This window comes from Poecilia formosa, unplaced genomic scaffold (assembly GCF_000485575.1).
Source record: "Poecilia formosa unplaced genomic scaffold, Poecilia_formosa-5.1.2 Scaffold29, whole genome shotgun sequence".
NCBI lineage: Eukaryota > Metazoa > Chordata > Actinopteri > Cyprinodontiformes > Poeciliidae > Poecilia > Poecilia formosa.
The window spans coordinates 2,523,111-2,545,813 of NW_006799968.1; the positions used below are offsets into that span (position 1 = coordinate 2,523,111).

The 22,703-nt window shown below is 40.1% G+C and overlaps 1 protein-coding gene and 1 long non-coding RNA gene across 6 annotated transcripts in view; one reads left to right on the plus strand and one right to left on the minus strand.

Annotated features, from left to right (window-relative positions):
• The window catches only part of ntrk3b (neurotrophic tyrosine kinase, receptor, type 3b), a 327,306-nt gene that overhangs the window by 34,773 nt on the left and 269,830 nt on the right, over positions 1–22,703 (plus strand). For all 5 annotated transcript variants that reach the window (XM_016669998.1, XM_016669995.1, XM_016669996.1 and 2 more), the window contains exon 2: positions 17,295–17,369. In XM_016669998.1, the coding sequence (XP_016525484.1) occupies positions 17,295–17,369 (75 nt within the window). The remainder of the gene's footprint in view (positions 1–17,294; positions 17,370–22,703) is intronic.
• Positions 15,456–21,189, minus strand: LOC107835890 (uncharacterized). The gene is made up of 3 exons (XR_001661730.1): positions 21,051–21,189; positions 18,168–18,169; positions 15,456–15,467 (listed from the first exon to the last, which is right to left on the minus strand). It is a non-coding gene; the product is annotated as an uncharacterized LOC107835890 (long non-coding RNA).

The window sequence follows — 22,703 nt, forward strand, 5'->3', positions numbered from 1 at the left end:
TGGATTGACTTTAAAAAAAAAGTGGATGAACTCTGAGCTCAACTTGTCAAATCAATCCGGTCACGGTGGAGGAACGCAGCGGTTCATTACTGGGAGGGCCGAGGAACTCTCCAATCAGCTCTCTAATATCACTGTGATCCTCTTCTCTTTTCTTACCTAATTGAATTCTTCAGGCGAGATGCCCCTCTACTGCAGATTTATCATATCCTGAAATTGGAGACCAGCGCCATGAAGGATGTGCGTGGAACGTTTAATTTGTTCCTCACATAGGCGTATGCCGGGCGTCGCCCCCCCCCCTTCCGCGCCCCTCCCTCTCCTACCCCTGGGACTTGCGCTAGACCACAGTTGGAGCTGCTGGCCTTCGGAAAGGTGTCTTTATTCATTGTTGCCTGAGGTGAGAAGGATCAGTGGCAGAAGGTGCTCACAGCCCACATTAAATATGCTCTGCATTACGTACAATGTGACCGGCATTCTTAACAGATGGCTTCATAATCTATAATCAAAGCCCTTTGAATGCAGCTCAGGGTGCAATATGTCTGCGCTCCAAATCTCTGTCTCCACCTCATGGTGCCGTTTGTTTCCCTCTACATCTTTTTGGCAACAGAAGGTCAGGTTTTATTTAAAGGGGCAGCATCATGTAAAATCAACTTTTTTGAGCTTTGCATCATGTTATGATGTAAAGAAACGTACTGGGGGTGTTGCCTTGACTCTTTTGTGCATGTTTGAAATCTCCTGTGGCAACCATTCCTTGCAGCTGGATTTTCCAATCAGAGTTTCTGCCTCACCCCTGTGACTCTCTGTCTCGGTTCCTTCAGACTAGCGGCAGCACCAATCGGTAAAACTCCAGGTGGAACTGCGCATCTGCTGAGCTCATCATACGAGACGCTTCTCTGTCCAACGCTCTGACGAACATTTGTGATCACCTCATGGAGAAATGCTGATGTGCGGACGTGTTGAAGGCGGGGTTTCGGAACGGTGCAGAGACCCAATTTCAAGGTGTTACATGACAAAGTCAAATTTCTTTTAAGTCATGTTTGACATATATCAGTTTTATAACAACCAACCATGACGTAAATACTTGACCGCGCTATAAAGTGATACTATGTGGCTGGAAAATGCACGACAGAGCCCCTTTAAGGTATTTCATGAATGAATGGATGAATACACTTTATTAATCCTGGAGGGAATTTCACATATTTCAGTACGTAGCAGTTCATAACCAAGAGAATAATCCTTCAAAGCTCCTGTCGCTAAATGTAGGCCGTGGTTTCTGGCTAACATGGAGATGAAGCGCTGATAAGTGGAGGATCTGAAGAAGTTTCTGATGTCAGACATCTGCAGATAAATGAAATGACGTTGTGTTACAGAGAGGCAGCCATCACACTTCCTCTCATGCTAGTCTAACCCAAGGAAGAAGCTGTTCCTCGTTATTTGGTTGTTGTTACACTTAAATTCTTGCCTGTCATGTCTTCACCAAACCTCGCTCCATCCATCTTCTTCTATCCGGTAGGGTCCGTAATTGTAATCTATCCTACCCTGTCGGAGCGCGTCGGTATCTTCCATGACGGTCTTTATCTCCTGTCATATTCCTCCCGTCTTCCTGGGTCCCACACCATCTTGTCCTGTCCTGTTATCTCATTCCGTCCTTCGACAGAGAAAGAACCCGTCACGTTCATTTTAACTCCGCCCATCATGCTGACTGCATCTCCTGCAGATAGGTCATTTGAATAATATTGTGTTTTATATATATATATATATATATGTGTGTGTGTGTGTGTGTGTGTGTGTGTGTGTGTGTGTGTGTGTGTGTATCAATACTTATTCATGCATCCAGATGTGATCAACTTTGAGCATGATGCACGTCCCCGTGCTGCATTTGCATGCAGGATGGCACTTTTGGCCGACATCCAGCCATAAGATCACTTATTTGATTAAACATTGTCATGCTCAGCAGGACACCGGTGCTCCAAGAAAAGTCGAGAAAGAACTGCTGACAGCGAGGAGGAAAAAAAAAAAGAAGCTTGATGAATCTTGAAGATGGTGAGGATTTTGCCCTTCACTGTCTAGGAGTTTTTTCATCGTACTGGTGATGAAATACACCCTGCAAATGATGGGCTTCAAAACTCACAGGTTTTTTTTTTTTTTCAAAATGATGATGCTTAGCTGACAGGAATAGACAACGTCTGTAAATATAGTGTGAAATATTTTCATTTGGTGAGCTCTGCAGAACGGTGGGGGAGATCTGCTGTCTCTTCTGCAAAGCTTCCCATTTATTTCATAAGTCAGATTCTGGGTCACTGAATGACATCAGAACCAACCTAACTATGTTCCACTTGCTAGTCAGAAGTATTTGCTTCTTGCGCAATATGACACTGATGCCAAATGACGTCAAACTACTAAATTTAGAACAGCTGCCATTTTGTTTGTGATTTAGGACGTTAATTCGTGCAACGTCTACAATTGTTTACCAAGCACAAAAAAAACTCAAGATTAGTTTTGTACAAGTGCTGCTTTAAGCACAAAAACAAAGCATTTCAGATAATCGGATGCTGCACTTGAAAACGTCCTTGGTGTAAGAACGTGTCGTCTGTTTCTTATCGGTTTTGACGTGACACGTTTGTTTCCCCGTGAGGAAATGTTTGACAGCGACTCATCCGCCGCCATCATCCGAGGCCCCGGCCAAATAATTCCAACGCGAAGCGTGAATCTGGAGAGGATCGTGGCCCAGCGACACTTGGCAAAACAACTCGCTAATTACAGTCATTTTCATTTTGGGCAGAAAAAACTTGAGCTTAGTCATGTGCGAAGAGTTGATACCTTTCAGAGCACGGACCAGCGCTCCCGCGATGTTCAGCCCTGCCAAATCCTCTCCCAACCCCAACCTCTGCCCCCCCCACCACCACCAGCGCCGCCCGCTGCGGATTGGCTGGGCCTCGTGTGAGCAGTGACACTCAGAGGCTTAGGTAGCTTCCACCCAGGGCTGGATTGGCAAAGCGGTGACACAGAACAGTCCGGGGGCAGCCGTGGAACGGCGTCCTGGCTGGGAATATTAGCTGCGTTAAAACACTCTGAGCTGATGGCTCTGGCGTGACTCCAGCTCAGACACACTCACATGCGCACACACACACAGAGCAAGTGAACTGAAGGGTAAAAAAACTGGCTGACAGTTATTTTCACCCAATATAGAGCCGCTCTTAGTGTTCAGTTTAACAAGCAGGAAAGAAGAAAAAATACAGGAAGAAAAAAAAAATCAATCTCCTGAGTCTAACATAAACCCCCCCTAACAATCAGTTTCACATTTCATAAATTTTGCTCACAAGAGAGAAAACTGTAGCAAATATCGATGCCGTTTTACGTGACAGATAATAATCCGAGTTGTAAATACAAACTTATTAGTCACGAATCCAATCCGCCCTTCTTTGAAGGAGAAAGAGCTGACAGTGGAGGAAAATACCTACCAGTTTAAAGACAAATGCAGGGAAAAAGTGCTGCACAGTGTAAAAATACAAAAACATTCATACAGGAAACAACATGGAAGAGCAACACTGCAAGTAATTTTGGTCTAGATTCCGGTGCAAATATCTTAGTACGCCTGATATAAGACAAAACTAACTTACAAGAAACAAGAAAAAAAAAAAAATTCCACTCTACAATTCACTACAGTTTCTGATACTGGGTGGACTGGACAAATCGCATAAAGACTTTGTGACAAATAATAAGGTCGAGGAAGTCACCAAGAAATAAAAAAGGAAACGTTTATGGTCCAGAAAGGATTCATTTTGTCCTTTTTGGAACATGAGATAAAGAAAAGAGTCTGGAAACCCAAACATCTGTCCAGTCTTACTTCTCATTTATCCCAAACTTTCACACTTGGAAAATAATCCAATCAAATTCCCATAAGTTTTTAACACTTTGAGATCTTGACATCATTTGAAATCCCAGCCCACATCTTGCTGAACAGCTACTTGTAAATTCAGCAAGATGCTTGTAATAAGTCAATAAATCCTTATTATTGACGAAACCCTGTTCCACTGCTGATCTATCTCACTTAGAACTAGAAATTTCTCCCACATTATAAGTGAAATAATCTGCCAGTAGAACAAGATTTTTTTTTCCATCAACATTAACGAATTATTGACTTAAAACAAGCTCTTATATCTCGCTGAAAAGTTACTCATAAGTTAGTTTTGTCTGTTTTAAAGTCTACTGAGACATTTGCACTAGAAAACCGACCAAAATTACTTGGTAGGATTTTGTGTTGTTTTGCAGTGTAGCTCCTCCGTGTTGCATTTTGTAGGAACGTTTTGATCATTTTAGTGAAAGCAATTGTGAAGCAGCCACACCTGGTCAGAACCACAGAGACCAGTGCTTAGTCAGCCCAAATCCGTGTGTGAAAGCCTCATAATAATTCAGACGATCCTACAGGATTACTCACAGGAAGGCTTTGATAACAAAAGCAATCAATCAAAAATATTATCCTCAGTATTTTGTTTTCCACTTTCAGGTCCTGTGACTGACCCCTCTTGTCCATTCTACTTATTGTTTTTCTTGTCCTTTCCTATTTATTCCCCCTTGCAGTTGCTGTAGGGCTACATCTACTGATGAGTAGATGTGCTGAGTCGGTTGTTTCTCGGGCCAGAGAATCATTTTTAATATAACTGTAATACGGTTCGTTTTGCCTGTCTTTTTCATGTCAGAATCATTCTCTTTCAGTTCAAACTTACCGCTGGTAATTTCATTGAGACAAATTGACCGAGCTTTCATATTTGCCCTGTAAAAATTAGGCGGGGGAACAACAGAGGACACAGTTTTTCCACATATTCCACCCGCCAATTGACTGCTGAATAATGTTTCTAGTTCAAAGCGTTATGGGATTAAAGTGGAATTGTCCGTGTGACACTCTGATGAAAAAAATGACACTGAGGTGGTTGTTGTTCTTCATTCTGTCAGAAAATGCGTACTACATTTCCTGTGTCATTTACACTGATAATGGGATAAAAAGCAGAACCGACACAGCTGTATGCAGACTTTGTGCATCATAATTTAAGAGTTATTTACTAAATTTACAAAACAAACATGTATAGTGCAATCCAAGACTCTGAATCATTATTTTTTAAGGATATTTTTAGACAATTTTAGACTGATACATGTACTTAAAACCCAATTTTAAGACGTGTTTCTTTAAGTGGAGGTCAAAATAGTAGGAAACTCTCAATGCTTAAATTGAGACTTTCTTGTGAAGCTCAGTTTTCACCCTCAGATCCACAGTTCATTATAGCAGCTTAGGAGGTTACAATGACAAGACATATTCTGTCATTTTAGTTAGAGACTCACCGATCCGATACTAATATCAGTATCGGTCCCGATACTGGGAAATATTCTAAATCAGATACTGGTGCCGTTGTGCCTAATCCATGAGGGCAGATCTATTCAGTGTAATTCTACATTTTGTGTTCTGAGTGACGTCATGCTTTATTATTTATTTTTCATCATACTTAGAATTCATAATCTCTCTTTCTTTGAAAGATTTGTTGCAGTTCATTTTTACATGTTTGACCAGGACAGTAAGCTTTTTTTATTGTTGTTGTCATTTTCAGTTTCTTTTTCATTTATTTCACATTGGCTGTTCTACTCCCGATTGTCCTGACTGGAAAAATGAAAGCTCCTCAATTGGTGTCCTGGAACATTATCAAAAAAAATTAATTTGGTACATTTATGCATGTGTGTAAAAAAAGAAATGCTTTAAGTCAGGTCAGCACTGATTTTCGTTATTGTATTGGTATCGGCTAATAGTAAATCTTAGATATCGATATCAGTATTGGTATTGAAAGTGAAAAAAGTGAATTGGTGCGTCCCTAACCACCACAACTGAATAAATGTACTAAATTATAATTGAATTGTTTGTTTTTGTGCTTCCTCCTTGACAACGTTATTAAAACACACTTTTAAATTGAAAGCTTCCAGAGCTCACCGCCCGGGGCAGACCCCGAACACCTTCATGTGTCATTAATATGAAAAGGCCCGGGTGGGAAAACAGGGACGTGAAAAAGCGCCAAGTCCCATTGGCTTTGTGTATTGACATCGTTGTTGGAGGCCGGTGAATAATTGAGATTCTGACCAACAGATGGAAGGTGGATATCGTTTTATAAGCTCATACATTAAAAAGGGAAGTCGGTGCATCTGTCTGCCTGTGCATGTGATTACATTTGCATAGAGGTAACAGGCATGGGTTTGTCTCAGCGAGCGAAGCCACAGAGATTGTGATGCTTGATTCCAATTTGCAAGCCTTGAATGCCAAATCTCCCTCATGATTGCTTTGGAGGATGACTTATTTTCTGACTCCCGCTTGCAGTAAATATTGAGGGAAAAATAGCCTCCTTTCGTGTTTTCCCTCATCTTTTTATTTCTCGCTGTCCTTTTTTAACGTTTTTTTGTGTGTGTGTTTTTTTCTCGAAACAGGCAAAAAAAAGAAAAAAGAAAGAAAAGCAGGTTATCTGATTGATGTTCGGTTGGTGTTTTAATCTTGAGGAGTGCTGCTTCAGTATCGTGTCCCCCCTCGCCCCGCCCTCAGAAGTGTTTGGGCTGCAGAGGAGCGCTCCTTTTGCCTTTTATGAAAACAGAGAGGGAGGCAGAATGTAGATCAATATCCCAGGAACACACCAGAGACATTCTATTTTATTAAACATTTTCCCATTAAGGCCGCGGCTCGAGCGTTGTAGATCATTCCAACAAAGTCGTAAATCACAGACAGACAGAAGCGTTGGAAACAATGGCGGCAGAATCAGAGGAGATTACCGAGAAACAGGAGCTATTTTGCTGTTTGTGCTCCTCGGAGCCTCGCGCCGTCTTCGCTTTCAGCGCGGCGCACAACGCAGGGAAGGCTTTTCGTCACGGTGCGCCATCAGAATCATATCTGGTTCAATCAAATCGGGGCATATGCTATGCTGTCGGGTCGCATGCGTGTCGTTAAGCTTGCTGCGGGGAAATTGCCTTTTTTTGTTGGTGCCAACGGGGAAAAAGGGGAAAACTGGCCGGGTGAACGTGCCTTAAGAAGTCAATTAACGGAAAAAAAAAGAAAGCTTAGGAAGACATGATAAAGTCCTTACCTTTTAGCAAAAATAAGTTACAACTATGTTCCTGTACAAAAACATACAAAAATGAACTGATATAAACACGGTTCAGAAATGATTAACTACCTAATCAAAGTACAGAATCACATAATATATTCAAACCTTTTTTATTTTACAATAAGTCAAACTAATTGTTTGACTTATTGTTAGGTATGTGGAAAAAGCTACGCTACAAAGATTACCGGACACTGCGTGTACCATGAACAACCATCCATCTTCACCAGAGATAAAATGTTTTTGACATTCCTCTGGCTCCGCCTTTATTCGCTCAATATTTGGAAACGTAGCCAACATGGCTTCCTCTGCTACCTTTGCTAAACTACGAACATAAACAGACTACGGCTCACAGATGATGACTACCATTGGTTTTAGCTGTCAAGTTGTCAACATAACAGACTAAATTTAAACGTACACGTGATATATAAAAAAACAGAAAGGGACGGAGTGCTTTGCTACTAATTGTCAACACTGCAACAACTAGACAACAAAAAAGTTTAAAGTAAAAGAAAAGGGAGGGAGGGAACTTGGTGAGTTATGCTAGTGTGACTTTCACAACCTTAACATGTAGGTGTGCTGCAGAATTTGGTGCTTTTCAGTTCAGTGGGACAAAAAAAAAAGTCGACCAACCTGCCAACTGTAACAGATCATCAGTAGCAGGTGATACTATAACGGACTGAACGTTTTGTTCTTTGTGTGGGAAATGTTTGCCCGTCTTTTGGTGTTGAATCCTGATACATTAGTGGCACTCTTGTCAGTCGGTTGCTTCAGTAACAAGTCTGTGTGTAGCACAGCCGATGGAGCGAGAAAAGAAGAGTATAAGTAGTTTTGAGTTATTCTTCAATGTTTTTTTTCTGGGTTTGTTTTTCCTTTGCTGTGGCGTGCTGCACTAATTCAACACCAACATCTCCAGGTTTCATTTTGTTAACGGAGTTGTTCTACAGCGGCAGCGTGGCTATGAATGGCAAGGAAAACAATCGTATTTTTGCCCTCCAGAGTTGTGCGCATGTGCAAAATTTCCAGATGTAAGTGATAACATGCAACATGTCTATATAGCTTCTCTGTTAAAGAAAATCGCCATAACAACTCAGTGACCCACAAGCCTTTCTGGGAAAATAAAAATGCCTTTACTATGACAGTCCCCAACACCGTCCTGCATGTTTCAGAAGTGTCTCTACTTCACAACTGGTTTGCAGGAGCTCCTCACAGCGTCCCATCAGGTTCTGCAGAAGCCTGATAATTACCCATTAAGTTCAGGGAGAAAACAGAAAACCAGTGCACACTGGTGGAGGGTTGATGATTTGCGCTTCTTTTGCAGCTACGGGAGGTTTGCACATTGCCACCGGTGAGTCATGAACAGCACAATTATCCCAAACAGAGCAGCAAGTCTACAACAGAAAGGAGAATAATCTTGGTGGTCTAGTCAATTTCCAGACTGCAACTTCATTGAAATGCTGCACTGGCCCTCCTAAGAAAGCTGTGGAGAAAGAAATGCCTTTCTGTGCAGACGTGTGGTGTAAGGAAAAGTGGATGGAAATTCCCTCTCATATTTACAAAAAACACAGAAAAGTAAAAACTGCTACAGGCGATTCTATTAGCTGTTGAATCCTGAGATGTTTTTCACACACAACTTTGGAAATGGCAAAGAAATGACTATTTTTATGTCCTAAGACCTTAGAACTGACACAGAGAACACTTTTGTTTTTTTCTCTCCAGTGAATGCAGCATGCACAGCATTTTTATTTGTGTTATGTCACAACAATGAAAAGAGTCTAAATATGTGTTATCCATCCATCTGGAAAATCCTCGCACCTGTTGGCAGGTTGCTTGACATGCCTTTCTTCTATTGGTTTGACTTCGGGCTCCATAATGGCAGATTTCAGCTCTTTCAAAAGGTTCCCAGTGTGATTCAGGTCAGGACTCAATGCTGGTCATTTTAAAAAGCAATCTTTTTTCTTTTTCTTTTTTTTTTCATTTCAGCCAACTCTTTGTGCTGCGGGATGTCAGATTCAGGTTGCTGCCATGCTGAACGAGTCGCCCTCACCCTCAGATGAAGTTTTCTCACAGTTTGTGCCCTGAAAATACCACGGCTATTTCCTGATTTCATCATTCCCTTAGTGCCTTTAGTCCAAACTCAGCAGCATAACTTTAAAGGAACATGGGTTCCAGCGTTCTGATTAGGTTTTACATCGATTTATTTTTTTATGTAGTCAATAACAAACAAATAAATTCACAATATTCAATCACTTCAATTTGAGGTTTTTTTTTTCCTTACTTGTGTTTTCTTTAGCTATGTTCTTCTTTGTCTTCATCAATAACATCGTTTAAGTTTCAGTGTTATGTAAAAGCTCAAAGCTTCAGGTTGCTTCCTGTAGCTCTGACTTGTTGTTTCTGAACTTTAGTGTTTTTCCAGTAGGCATAAGTTGAAGAAAAGGATTTAGTGAACCTTTCTCAAAGATTTCAGGTGATGCTCGTATCTACTCATAATTGGAGCAACTCAAGGATTTTTATGCTATAGGATTTTCAGTTTTGGTGATTTGTGGCAGAGTGTTTGGTGTGTTGGGTTTTATGGTGATGGTGGACTTTGTTTACTGTTTGGAGGCTTCTGAAGGAAACTGTCTGCTTTGGATTTTATTTCAGGGAATCAGTATAATTTGGTAGAGTCCAAAAAAATCACACATTTAAAGCTAAGATGGGAGCATAGTGACAAAGGTAAAACAACAACAAAAAGGAGCCACATCAGAAAAATAGGGGAAGGTTAAACTTTTTCGGTCAGACTTTTATCTGGTGAGATACATTTTGCCTGATGAAGGTCTGAAGCTAGTCATTGTATGTTAAAAATTAGCAATGTACCAATAGCTGTGTTTCCATTAACCGTACAATTGCACACCTTGACATTTCAAAAATAAATGTACTTAATGAAAACATGCCAATTAAAATCTGTGGGTTTTGAGTTGCATCAAAATTGGTTTATTTGGCAAAACTGCAACTGAAACACTTTCTTCACATCACCCAAGTCACGTGATCAACAACAGGACGTTGCCAGGAAGTAGTTGGGAGGATGACGGTTAAGGCATGTTTTTAATGACTTATTCACATGTGACTGTAATCAGGTTTCTGATTTAATAGAAAAATTGCAACGGCAAAATTGTGTTTTTCAACATTTTATTGACAGATTTGTGCACATTTGTAATAGAAACCGAGTTTTTTTTGTGTGTGAAGCACATATTAGAAAAAAAGAAGGAAAATAAATAAATTGCAAATGTAGACCACAATTTTCAGATTTTTTTTTTTTTTGTTTTCCTGTGGAATAAAAATCAAAAAGATTTTTTCGTCCACCATTTAACTTAAATTCTACATTCAGAGGCAACGTGTTAAAAATTGTTAGTGCATGAAAGTAGTTCAAACCCAAATGAAAATCTTTCAGTGTTTGCCCAAATGCAAATATGTCTACTTCTCTTTTACAAAAATGACATCACAGTTAGTATTAATGACTTGTTTGTTTGTTTTTTCCCTCTATATTCATCCAAACAGAGTAGGTATAACATTAAACTTACTCCGTATTCTGGGTGGTTGGTTGTATTATTATTATTATTATTTTTTCAGTAGCGTTTTTTTCTGTCGATTACACTCGGAGAGCTCAGGACAAGATAGCAGGTAGGTGGGGGTTCGTCGTGTCGCCCTGGGCCCCTCCAACACGACAGATGGCCGTCGCTGAGATGGAATCTGTTCCTGTTTGGTTCCAGGGCGCTCTCCTCCGGCACTGAACCACCCAGTTCACATTCTACTTCGTCGGAGGCCATTTTCTGAAGCAGATGGAAGATGGCTGTGATTCGACAGGCGCCGGCGTCTGAGAGAGCAGAGGCCGGTGGACGCTGAACGCTTTGTTCCGATGCTATCGTTTCCTTCCGCGTAGCGGTTATTAATGCGCTCGTGTAGCAGGAAATGTATTTGGGGGGCCACTTTAAGAAAACAGGATCATAAAACAGAGAGCCTGGAACCAATCATTTGAAGTCAGATAACAGAGGAGACAGACATAAGACGGACTATTTCCTATTTCTAATCATGTTCTCTTTTTTTCTTGCTGCTGTCCCAAATCTTTCTTCTTCTTCTTCTTCTTATTCTTCTTTTTTTCTGGAAAAAAAAAGACCTTCCTGCGAGCGGTGAGGTTGAATAATCGTTCTCGCCCGCTAATTGGAAGTCAGGATGAGCGCTCGTGCTTGATAATCCGGGAATTTAAAGCACTTCGAACGATGTCGATTTTACATCTCAACCTGTTTCCTGCTGAGGAAACCTGCGGACCGAGATTGAAAGCTCCGGTGTCGCTGCAGTGCGTTTGTTATTCACATTTAATTCATTCTTTTTTTATTTTATTTTATTTTATTTTTTTACTTTTTCACGCCAGTCTAATCCACACGCACATTCTGCGCGCCACGACAACCACGGGCTCCGAGCAGACAACGTGACCGCGTCCACGGGGAGGTGTTGAGTGTTTCCCCTCGGCTGTTTGTTGATGAAAATGAGCGTCGTGCTGAATTGTATCGTAGAGCAGAAAGCATATGTAAAAAAATAAAATAAAAAATGCGTGTATATATATATTCTTGCTCTTGTCATAAAGTAATTTTGCGTCTGTTATTTGAAACATAATACAGCTTGAATTGCTACGTGACTGACACAAGCTGCTGCTTTTGTGTTTTTAATCGCTGTGGGTGTAAAATATTCCGCACCGTAAACGCCAAACCGACAAACGATTTAAATGCGTCGCATTACTGCAACAAGTTGTGAATAAATATGGCCGTAATTTCATCTTGCAGCGACAATGTCTGCTTCTGCGAATCTTTTTTTTTTCTTTTTGTTTTTTGTGGCTGTTTTCCGGAGGTTTGCCTTCACATTTCAGACCTTCCATACATCTTGATTCAAACAGCCCCCTTTCACGTGTTTAAATTTAATTCATCAGTCAGCGAGGAGCAGAAGGAAGGAAAGTAATGACATTTAATATTACTGCTGCTGGCTGCCCTGTGGCAAGATTTATTATGAACAAGGCCTTAATTTATCTTTGGTTTCTTTTCCATTTCTTTTCCTTTCCTCCGTTTCTTTGGGTTTTTTTAGTCCAAACCTCTGATGTAATCTTAAATCCAATAAAATCTACAATGAATCTTAATGATCAGGCCAGTTCAGTCTGTGTTTTCCTATTCCGTTTCTGCACTTTCTGAGTTATTAGTTTCATGGAGGTGCAGCGGGTTTCAGAGTTATGCTAATTTATGAAAAATAAGAGAGAAATTACTTAAATTCCAGTAAGTGTTCTCTTTATGTGTGATATGGCTCTCTGCCCGGGGCGCCACGAAGTGTGGGGTGTTACTTGACATGATGTGGCTTTGTAGCACGTGATGTGAATATGGCAAACATTTTGAGTTTGACTTTGTACTTCAAACATAAACTATCGTGTACATAAAAACAGAAGAAGACACGAGTATCACATTAAAGATTTTGCCGTATCTGTTCACTTCGTTGCATATAGTTTACTAATTCGTTCTTATGTTCTGTTTCTGGCATTTTTATGTTAATTTGTTTTAGAATATTTGCCAGACTTTTTCCTGTTTGGTTCTTGATCCTTCGAGTTCCTGTTCAGCTGCTTCTGTGTTAATTTTTCATCGTCCCTCAGTCTGCCTGCTTTTCTTCCCTCCCAGCTGCTTCCTGTTTGTATTATCAGCAATCCCTCCTCCTCGGTATTCATCTTTCTCTCAGTTTCAGTCATTCACTGAGGGATTTTACTGTTTTACTGAGGAATCGATGGCGGAGTGAGTTTTGCTTTTATTCACTAAACTTTAATTAGAAACATCTGTTTTAACTTCGATACCATAAAACCCTTCACGACACTTTGGGGTATTTCTGTATAATTTGTCACAGCTAAGCGTCACAACCTGAAAGGTTTGGCACAAAACAGCCAGAACTATAAAAGCTGCCCTCTGCTGGAGCAGTTTTTCCTGTTTTCAGCCCCTCCAGCCACATGGTTGCCCTGGAAACGTCCCAGGTGTTTGATTCAACAGGTGTTCGTCCAAATCTCTTTGATGTTAGGAAATCAATAGAACGAGATGCTATTGGCTGTTTGTGATTCACTACCAAACTGCGAACTGATTCCCCCCATTTGAGGAAGGAAAGGACAAATGTATGTGTTGTGATTCCTGGAAATTTATGAGAAATTTAGCATTTTGGATGTGATATGTGATTTTATTTTTATTTTTTTCCCTTTGGCAGCAAAATAAAAAATGAAAGTCCTGGACTGCAAGGCAGCTAATTTGGGATTAGCAATTTGGTTTTGGAACAAGGGATTGTGGGTAATCGGCTTGGGTCTGACAGTATCTGGTGTAGGTCCAGCTTTTATTTTTTAAATGGTGAATTATTGCAGTGTACACTTGTCGGAATTAATCACACGATAAATGGAAATGCGCTCAATAATTTTCTAAAGAGCAATTTTGTTTAGAGACATAATAATCCATTTCAGTTTGGTGCGGTTTATTTAATTTAAATTTTTTGTTGTTTTTGGTTCTGTTTCATTTTGGATATTTAAAATGTAAAAAAGTTACATTGTGGAGTTTTCTGTACAAATTTGTAGCTTATTAGTCTTTGAACTTGCATTATCAATATATTACTTAAAAATTAGATTCAGGACAGCAATATTATCATTTATCGCAATAACTTCTGGGACAATTTATCGTGACAGGCCCTTTTCAGTGTCAAGTCCTTAACTAGTTGGTGGAAACCCTCGTTAAGGCCAATCCATAATGTGTGTTTCTCTAAAATGTCACTTTTTTTAGTCCAGATTTTCCAGTGGTTGAATCAGCCACTAGCTTTTCACAGCAGATGATGAGGGAGAAACTTCCTGCTCAGTGATTCCCAGTGTGATGTTTTGTGGCTACCAACACAACAGCCACCTACGTGGCGTGTTTGGGATCACAACGTCGCAGGAGTTGCTTAAAAACCCATGAAGACGACGGCGTGCTCACCGCAACGTCTGACCCCTCGACCTAAAGACAAAACATTTACTGGTCCCTTAAAGAGGGAGAAGAGATGACAGAACATTTAGCGACATGATAGAACTCCATTTGGAGCGCCGTCGGAACATGCTGGGAAAACATGTGCCTCGGAGTTCCGTGGGGCCGGAGCGGCACGACTGCTGCACCAGGCCTGAGATCAAATAGAATATTTCCAAATTCATGCAGACTGTTCAGCTAACGTCGTCATTTGTTGCTCATGCTGTTAGGATGTTTGAAGTCTGGCCAAACGTATGTAACCAGGTTGTATGAACCGTAATTTGATGATTTGGGTTGTCACTAGCAATATTGCTACCGTGGAGGAGAGGGAAAAAAAAACAAAAAAACAGGAAGTTTGTTCATGTTGTTGCCATTCAGCCTTTCTAAGGTAATGAGAGTCTTTCTCCATGTCTGACAGTTTTATGGAAAACTTCTTCACAAATGAACATTTTTTATCTCTTTGCTTCAGAAAGAAACCATAACTTTACACTAAACTCCAGCTATTATGAAATTAAAAGAGAAAAATGTCACTTGTATGAATCCTGGTTAGATCCAGACCTTACAGCAGATGAGATCCTCTAAAGCTTTTAATGTTTGAATTTCTCTAATATTTTTATTATTTCATTTTGCCTTACATTGACTTGTATTTTAATTGATTTGGTATATTTTTTGTGGGTTTTTGTCACTTCTAATGTTATTTTTTATACATGTAGCACCATTTAGTTTAAATTGGTGCTATACGAATAAAGTAGTATTCTGTCACATTCCTGAAATAATTGGCAGTCGTTTAATTTGCCTGTTTTTTGTTTTTTAATGTGAAGAACAAAAAATTCAAAGGTGTATAGCATATTTTTCATTACCATGGTGTGTCATGTTTTACTAAATTGAATGTTTGTTTTTTTTTTAATCACCACTTTTTTTTGCCAAGAGATGATTTAGGGGGGGGGAATCACATTTAACAAAAAAAAGACTTTATTTTAGGAAGGTAATGATATTATTATATTATCATCCCAGAATGTGGATCATCCCTGCTCTGGTCCCAGTCTCCTTCAGCATATTCGCCGTAAAGCTACATCCGCTGTGAACGAATAAATCCGCGTGAGATTTATCGCCTTCTGCCTTTAGAGTCTGCAGTTCCCCCCCATCCCCTCCTTTTAGAAATGATCTCAGCAGCATTGTCACTGCCAGTGTGAGGCACTTATAGCTGCCACACTATTTTATTTCATTTGTACTGCTGGGTCAGCTATTAGTGCCCCCGCAGTGAAAGTATGATTGTATCCATAAAGAAAAAAAAAACAACAACTACTGTCTACTCTATAGGCAACTAGCTCTGATTATCGTTGTTTATTACTGATTCGGTGATTGAAATCATCTTTGTTCTCGTCCCTCGGCTTCCGCTCGATTCGACGGGAATTAGCATGATGCATCCGTTTCCTCTCTATGTCTGAGTAAAGATCAGTCCCAATCTGCTGTGCATCTGCAATTAGGTTTCGCTTCCTGATCTCATTACGCCTGAGTGGAGACAGAACCTTCAGAAAGATTTCAAGGACAACAAAAGGATCTGTGGGTGAAGCAGCTTAGTCAGAGTCGGATGATGTTCTCTGTACGAGTCCTTCATACACATGCAAGCTTAAACACTGTCATCTCTGCGAGTGTTTAAGTGTTTAGTCCAACTGAAGGCCGTCATCAAAATCAGACATGTTGATCAATGTTCCAGTTGTTGCTAATCAGAGGGATTTCTAAACAGACGGCTGTTAAAGGAACTCTGTGTTTCGGCTGTTTTGCAGTTTTCTGGAGGTTTGTTCCAGATTTGTGGTGTGTAGAACCTGAATGCTGCTTCTCCATGTTCGGTTGTTTTAGGCCCAAAACTCTTGACTGGAAATGTCCAATTATCAGCATTTGGCCGCAACTAGCAGTTTGTGCCACTAGATGTCACTGCATCCGCAGAAATTTCCACATCCACTGTCAGTGTGTTTGGCCTGAAAAAATTAACAAATAAACTGCAAGAACTGATATAGTACAGCTGAAACTGTAAAGCCTGTTTTTTTTTTGTTTTTTTTTGTTTGTTTGTTTGTTTTTTAAGTGCAGAAGAACCAAAACACAAATATATGATGAAGTTCAGATCAGGGAGAGCTGCATCCTCCTCGACCGTATGAAAAGTGGCTGATCCACCCCGGAGCTCTTGACTCACGCAAACGTGATGTGATGTCTCAGCTCCCGCTTCATCATCGTACACCAGATGCCCGGGCTCCAACAGAGAACACCGAAACATAGGTTTTGACAAAAACAATTGCCAGAACATAATTTTCCCCCACGCTGTCAAAAAATACAAGCTGTGATCTGATTATCTGTCTCCGGGCTCGGCCTGCACGTGTTCCCGTGAGCTTGCAACCAGATCGTTTTAGTAACTCTTCTAAACATGTTGTTCGCTGCGTATGTGGCTCCAGTTAGCAGTAATGCTGTTATTTGCTGAGCGTTCATCTCCTGCCTTTTGATTTAAACTTACGTTTACAGTTTCCTGAATCTTGCCACCATTTTTTTCCTCATCTTCTCTCGTTTAGGACAATTCCACACGTCTTCGTTTAGTTTTTTTTTATCTCCTCATTCATTCACCGTTAAAGTCCGTGGCCCTGATTCATGTCGTCCCTTTTGAAACTGTAACAAAAAAACAACAACTTTTAATTCCACAATAGCCGCTTTCCTTCCCCGAAGCTAATTTATAGGCATGAACTGCACTTTCCTTATCCCACCAGCACACAGAAAGCGCTTCACTATGGAGTCTGACGGTGCTAACAGAAGTGAAGCCATCTGCAGTGTTTATTTGGTCCTCTCCTCCCTCCCACTTCCCCTTACATAGATTAAGCCTCAGAAGCTGCCTCTTGGCAATTAAATCTATCAGAGGGCAGCAGAGAGCACTCTGTCAGAGCTGTTCCAATTATTGCAGTTTAAATGAATATGAATTCAAAAACTTTTGACAAAACGCAGCCAGTTAATTTGCAGCGGGGGACTTGGAAAAGCAGTTTTCCTCACCCCATCATGTCTCTTGGTTTGTTTGTTTTCTTATTGTTTTCTTCTTTCCCTCGGATGAGAAGGTATGTCTCATTTACCGTCCCTCTTTTTCTTGTTCGTTTTTCAGACACTTAGAGAACTGGACGGGATTGCAGACTCTGAGAGACGTTGATATGGAGCTCTACACCGGACTACAGAGACTGTGAGTGCTGATGCTTTTATCTTCTGGTGTGTGTGTGTGTGTGTGTGTGTGTGTGTGTGTGTGTGTGTGTGTGTGTGTATAAGGGGGGAACACACACTTAAATGCTGTTCAGTTTTTTTTTCTGGTTAGGGAAAAAAAACTGAAGTAGAACCAGAGGTGTGCATTTATCGTATCGTTTATCGTGATACATTTCTTGTCATAGTATTGATTCATTGTTGTCACAGTAAATTCCAGCTAACGATGTTTTAAAAATTGATGTTACTTTTACTATTTTCGCCACTGTTTGTTCAAAGAAAGCGTCAATAAAGTTAAAAATAGGATTAAACGCAGTTAGGATTTGCAGCTTAGTGATACAAGTGACACTGTTGTCGTGTGACCGACGTCCTGAAGAATCGTATGACAAATGGGAACATTTTTCAAGAGCAGTATTTGTGCTTGTGGGGCTATAATTGCTGTGACACACAGTCACAGGCATACAGTCACCTATAAAGGAAGCAATAAATTGTTCTTTTTGATCACTTTTATCATGATCACAAAATATCGTGATGAAACTTAAAGCTCATATCGCCCAGAGTTGAGAGGCCGGTAATTGTAGAGTGTTATGAGACAAATGCTTGTCTGCCTGATATTTTAAGGCTATCTGAAAATTGTGGAGTATTTTTGTTAGAAGTAACTTTTACTCCAGTTGCAGTATGTCTTTGCTCAAATTGAGACACATTTCGTTACCCATTCTTCTTTGCAAAATAGCAACATCTCAGTCAGATTGGATGGATGTCATCCAGAAACGTCTAATTTAACATCTTGCCACAAATTCCCAGTTGGATTTAGGTATGGACTTTGACTAGGTCATTTTAACAAATCAATATGCTTTGAACTTAGCGACGTCATTGTGACTCCGGTCGATGTTTTCCACCCAAATCTCAAATTTTTAAGCATCAAAAGGTTTTCTTCCATGGTGACAGCAACTCTAACTTCGTTTATCACACCATGATCCTGCCACCACCATGTCTTTAGCACTGGGGATGGTCTGTAAAAGTTGAGATGCAGTGTTAGATTTCTTCCACACCTACAGAGTTTTTCCATTTGCCCAAGATAATTGGTTTTGATTTGATCGAATCAGATCATCCTCTCCCTCAGGTCTGCTGTGTTTGTGGCAAACTGACCTGTTTTCACTGTTCTTTTAAAATAGTTTTGTTCTTGTCACTGTTTTTTGATTAGCAGTTTCTCCATAGTCTTTCCATTGTGGCATGAAGTGTTGAACTTTGCTAACAGAGATGTTTGAGGTTTAAAATATTGTTTTATACTCTGACTCTGCTTCAAATTCCTCCACAATGTTTTATTGGCCTAACTGTTGTGTTTCATGTCCTTCATGACGCTGATATTTCTGTCATGGTTTCTAACAAAGTTTTTTTGAAAAATAAATTAAAAATCGTATATATATATTTTAAATCATAAAATCTAATCTGTTTATCAATCATTATAAAACATAAGTTAAAATAAATTATTGAAATCTTATTTGCCATGCTGATCTGTCTGATTGGCTACCAGATAGCTTAGCTCCTCAAGCTAGCTTATCAAACGCCAAACGGGAAAGTTTCTGCTAGGTTTTCTGAAAAAAAAAAATCATTAAAGACGGCGTTTAATAATAATTAGGTTGCTTCACATAGCAGTTGGTTTGCACTGGACTTCATTTCAAAGTCACAGAATAAATGGGGACTGAAAAACTATCCATGCCACACTTCTCAGCTTTCTATTTGTATTTTAAAAAAAGAAAACAAGATATTATTTTCCATCCACTTCACATGCGCTACTTTACGTTAGCCTGTGACGTAAAATGCTAGTAAGTCCGATGCGGGACAACAGAATATGAGCAGATCTGAGGGGTGTGAATGCCTTCGCAAAGCACACAGAACATCAAGTTAGCTGTGGCAAAAATGACGGGAGCGATTTGGCTCAGAAAACACTCTGAAATGGCTGATAAGGAGAAGATGAAGATGTTGGTTGAGTGAGCAGGGCCGCCTGAAGGGAGTATTTCTGTTGCTAACATGAGCTGAAGTTTAAAGAAGCCTTTAATTCTTGCCAGTCAAACCCTGAGAAGCCGCTCTGCTTTGGGTAGCAGCTGATCAGATGACGCTAGAAGGAAGACATGGAAATTGAATCAAGAGTCCCTGGAGGAGCTGAGGGTCTTCATGGCGAATCTTTTCACGTTTTTTGTTTTGTTTTGTTTTGTTTTTAAAGATAGGTGGCGCTGCTTTCTCGCTCCGCGCCCGCACACTTTCCAGCCGCGTGCGTTTCAGACCTCCACTTCCACTTAATCCCCCCCTTCACCCCCTCCAACCCTCCCACCTCTACTCAAAGAGCCATCTTCTCCTCTGCCCTCCACAGTCGGAGCTGGCCTCTCTACCTGATCCCTCATCATGGAGGCCAAGTGCAATATCTGCACCGCCAAATTAGCATTTTTCTCATTACCGCCTGCCTCCCTTTGCTGCCTCATGCGGGGGACGCGGGGCTCCTCCACAACCCCGTTGTGACGCTGCCGTTTCTGTAGGCAGCGCGCAGGACCAACCTGGGAAGAGTCACTGCTTGTTTTTTTTTTGTTTTTTTGGGGGGGGTGTTACGTTTAACCTTCTCATCACCGTCTCTACAGGAGTAAAACGAGAAAAAAAGATGGTGCGGTAATGAAGGAGCAGATCTTTGGAACAGGAGGCTGATATTATGGGCAAATCATTTCCAGCCTTCTGCAGATCTAACGTGATTGGTATTGATTCTGCGCTTTCGTTTTCAAAATTATCTCGCCGATGTCGAGTGCGGTTCGGAGTTGGAGCGCTAACAGTAAGACCCAGAACTGTTGTTATGCTCCTGCTGCTGATCTGTGGGAGCAGCTGTCTTACTGAGGCTTAGTGTAAACTGCACAGTGCCACTAGGCCTTCATTTTTTTGTTTTTTGTTTTTTTCTTTTTAAGCATAATTTCTTAGACAAGGCTACAGAAAAAGGCAATTGGAGCGACTTCAAATACTAAATAACAATGTTCTATCAGACTAACATTAAAATTCACTTTGAATTAACACTAACTCAAGTTTTTTGCATAACCCAGAACTACTGACTGTCATTTAGGTAGAATAACATTTGATGGAAAAATAAGAAATTAAATTGGTTTTATTGTAAAATTAGTTAAAGGGGCAGTGTTGTGTATTTTTCAGACACATAGGCAGGGGCGCCAGTTGCCACCCCAAACGAGAGCCTTGCCACCCCTGTTGCCACCCCAGCTAGCGACAATGAATTCAATAAATAGTTATGGCAAATCGGACATTAAGCGCATGAAACTCTTTTTTTTCCGACAACATTGAATGCAACACAATGTAACCTGACACCCACTGCTAAGTAGCGGGAAGTGCGAGAGAAGGACACAGCGCGAGGCAGCAGCATTGATGGATAAATATTACTGGACTGGACATTACGTGATTTATCGTAAGTCACACATGCCCATTACTGTCCATTGAGTCAGGAATATCGGCGGTCAGGAAACTACTACAATCACGCAAAGAATCAGAACAACTGACGCAATGTTTAGCAGTTAATTAAACCATAGATAATGGTAATAAGGGCTTCAGATTTCACAGGTGAGGAAAACGTTTTAATTTAAAGAAAATATTGAACAAGTGAGCAGTGGGTCAGTTATACTAGCCTAACTGTTGCTGGCCTGGTATTGACTTTGATAACATTAACATGTGCTGTGCAGTTCGGTGTGTTTTGGTTCTGTTAGCACTAAAACTGGTCAACCCGCACACCAAGTCATCAGTAGAACAGCTGTTTAAATCAGCTAATCAACCACCGCGTTGATCAGGCGAAAATTTATTAATAATCACAGTGACAACATTATGTTGTCATTATGCCTGACAACATAATGTAACAGACTGGATGTTCTGTTTTAGTGTTTTTGCTACTTTTTTGTGTGGGAAATGTTTGCTTTTTGGTGTTGATTCCCCTGATCGGTAATCTCTGCTCTATTTGCTCGTTGAGCTGTTTGTCGGTTGCCATGGCAACGGGTCCAATGCCGACATAGAGCGAGAAAAGGCGGAAAAGTTGTTGGAGCTATTTTTTCTTTTTCTTTATCCATTTGAATTTTGTTACTTTATTCTTAAATTTCTATTTTTTGTATTATTTACAGAGTTTATTTGTAGGTTGATAATTGTTGATTTTATTTATTTTTTTGTTTTCTTATTTTTCTTATTTATTTTTCTAAATTTAGACAGGAAGTAATGTGGGTCAGTCCACTTTCTATAAGCTTAGGGGCTTATACTGCCACCCCTAAAAATCCCCCATAAATATTTTTCTAGATCCGCCCCTGCACATAGGGCCATTTCATAGCACAGTCATGTAACTCTGCTACCTTCAGTTTTTATAAAAATGCTATCTGTACCAAATAAGTAGCTCCTATAATGAGCTCAGTACATGTGCAGTTCCACCAGGTGTTTGCTAATTGCTACTGGCTAGTCTGAAGGAGCCAAGTGGAGGAGTTTTCTTGTGAGGTGGAGACTTGGAAAGTGCAGCTCTGAGAAGGAGAAACATCCAGGTGTTTTGACTAGATGAATGGTTGCCATAGAGATTAAAGGATTTCTTAAACATTTTTGAAAGAGTCTATGCAACACTCCAGGTATATTTATGATAAAAAAATAACATAACATGATACAAGGCTCAAAAACGATGATTTTACATAATACTGTCTCTTTAAGGATCAATTAATTAGATTACAGCTTTACTAGGAAACACAAATTATCAACTATTTACAACTTTACTGACAAAACTTGACACAAAAAAGAGAATTATTTTCAGTAAAACAATAAGTGATGAAGCTCCCATGTGTCAAGTTTGGATTGCTTACCTCAAACACTAATTAAAACTGCTGACACTTAATATGAACATGTTTGTGGGTGATGTATATATATAACAGGGAGCTACAATTTTCCCATCAATATTTATGTTTTAGAGGAAAGAAAAATAGGAAACTGCAAAGATTTGGGCAAGTTTGTCCAAGGCCAAATTGTGTTTGTTGGTTAGCTGGAACTTTTTTATCTGTCAAACCAACCTTCATCATTTACACATTGGTCATTATTGTCAATCGATTTATAAAGCAACTTAAAAAAAAAACAACCTTTTTGCCTTGTAAGCAGGAGAAATGATTCTGAGTTGTGCTGTGCTAAAACAGGTGCAAACTCTAAAACTTTGTTTGGCATTTTGGTAAAGGGACCTGAACCACAGGAGAAGTGTGGCTTTCAAACGGTAACCTTCTTACGGGGTAAAAGTGCTCATGCCTTGTCTCAATCGTTTGTAAAA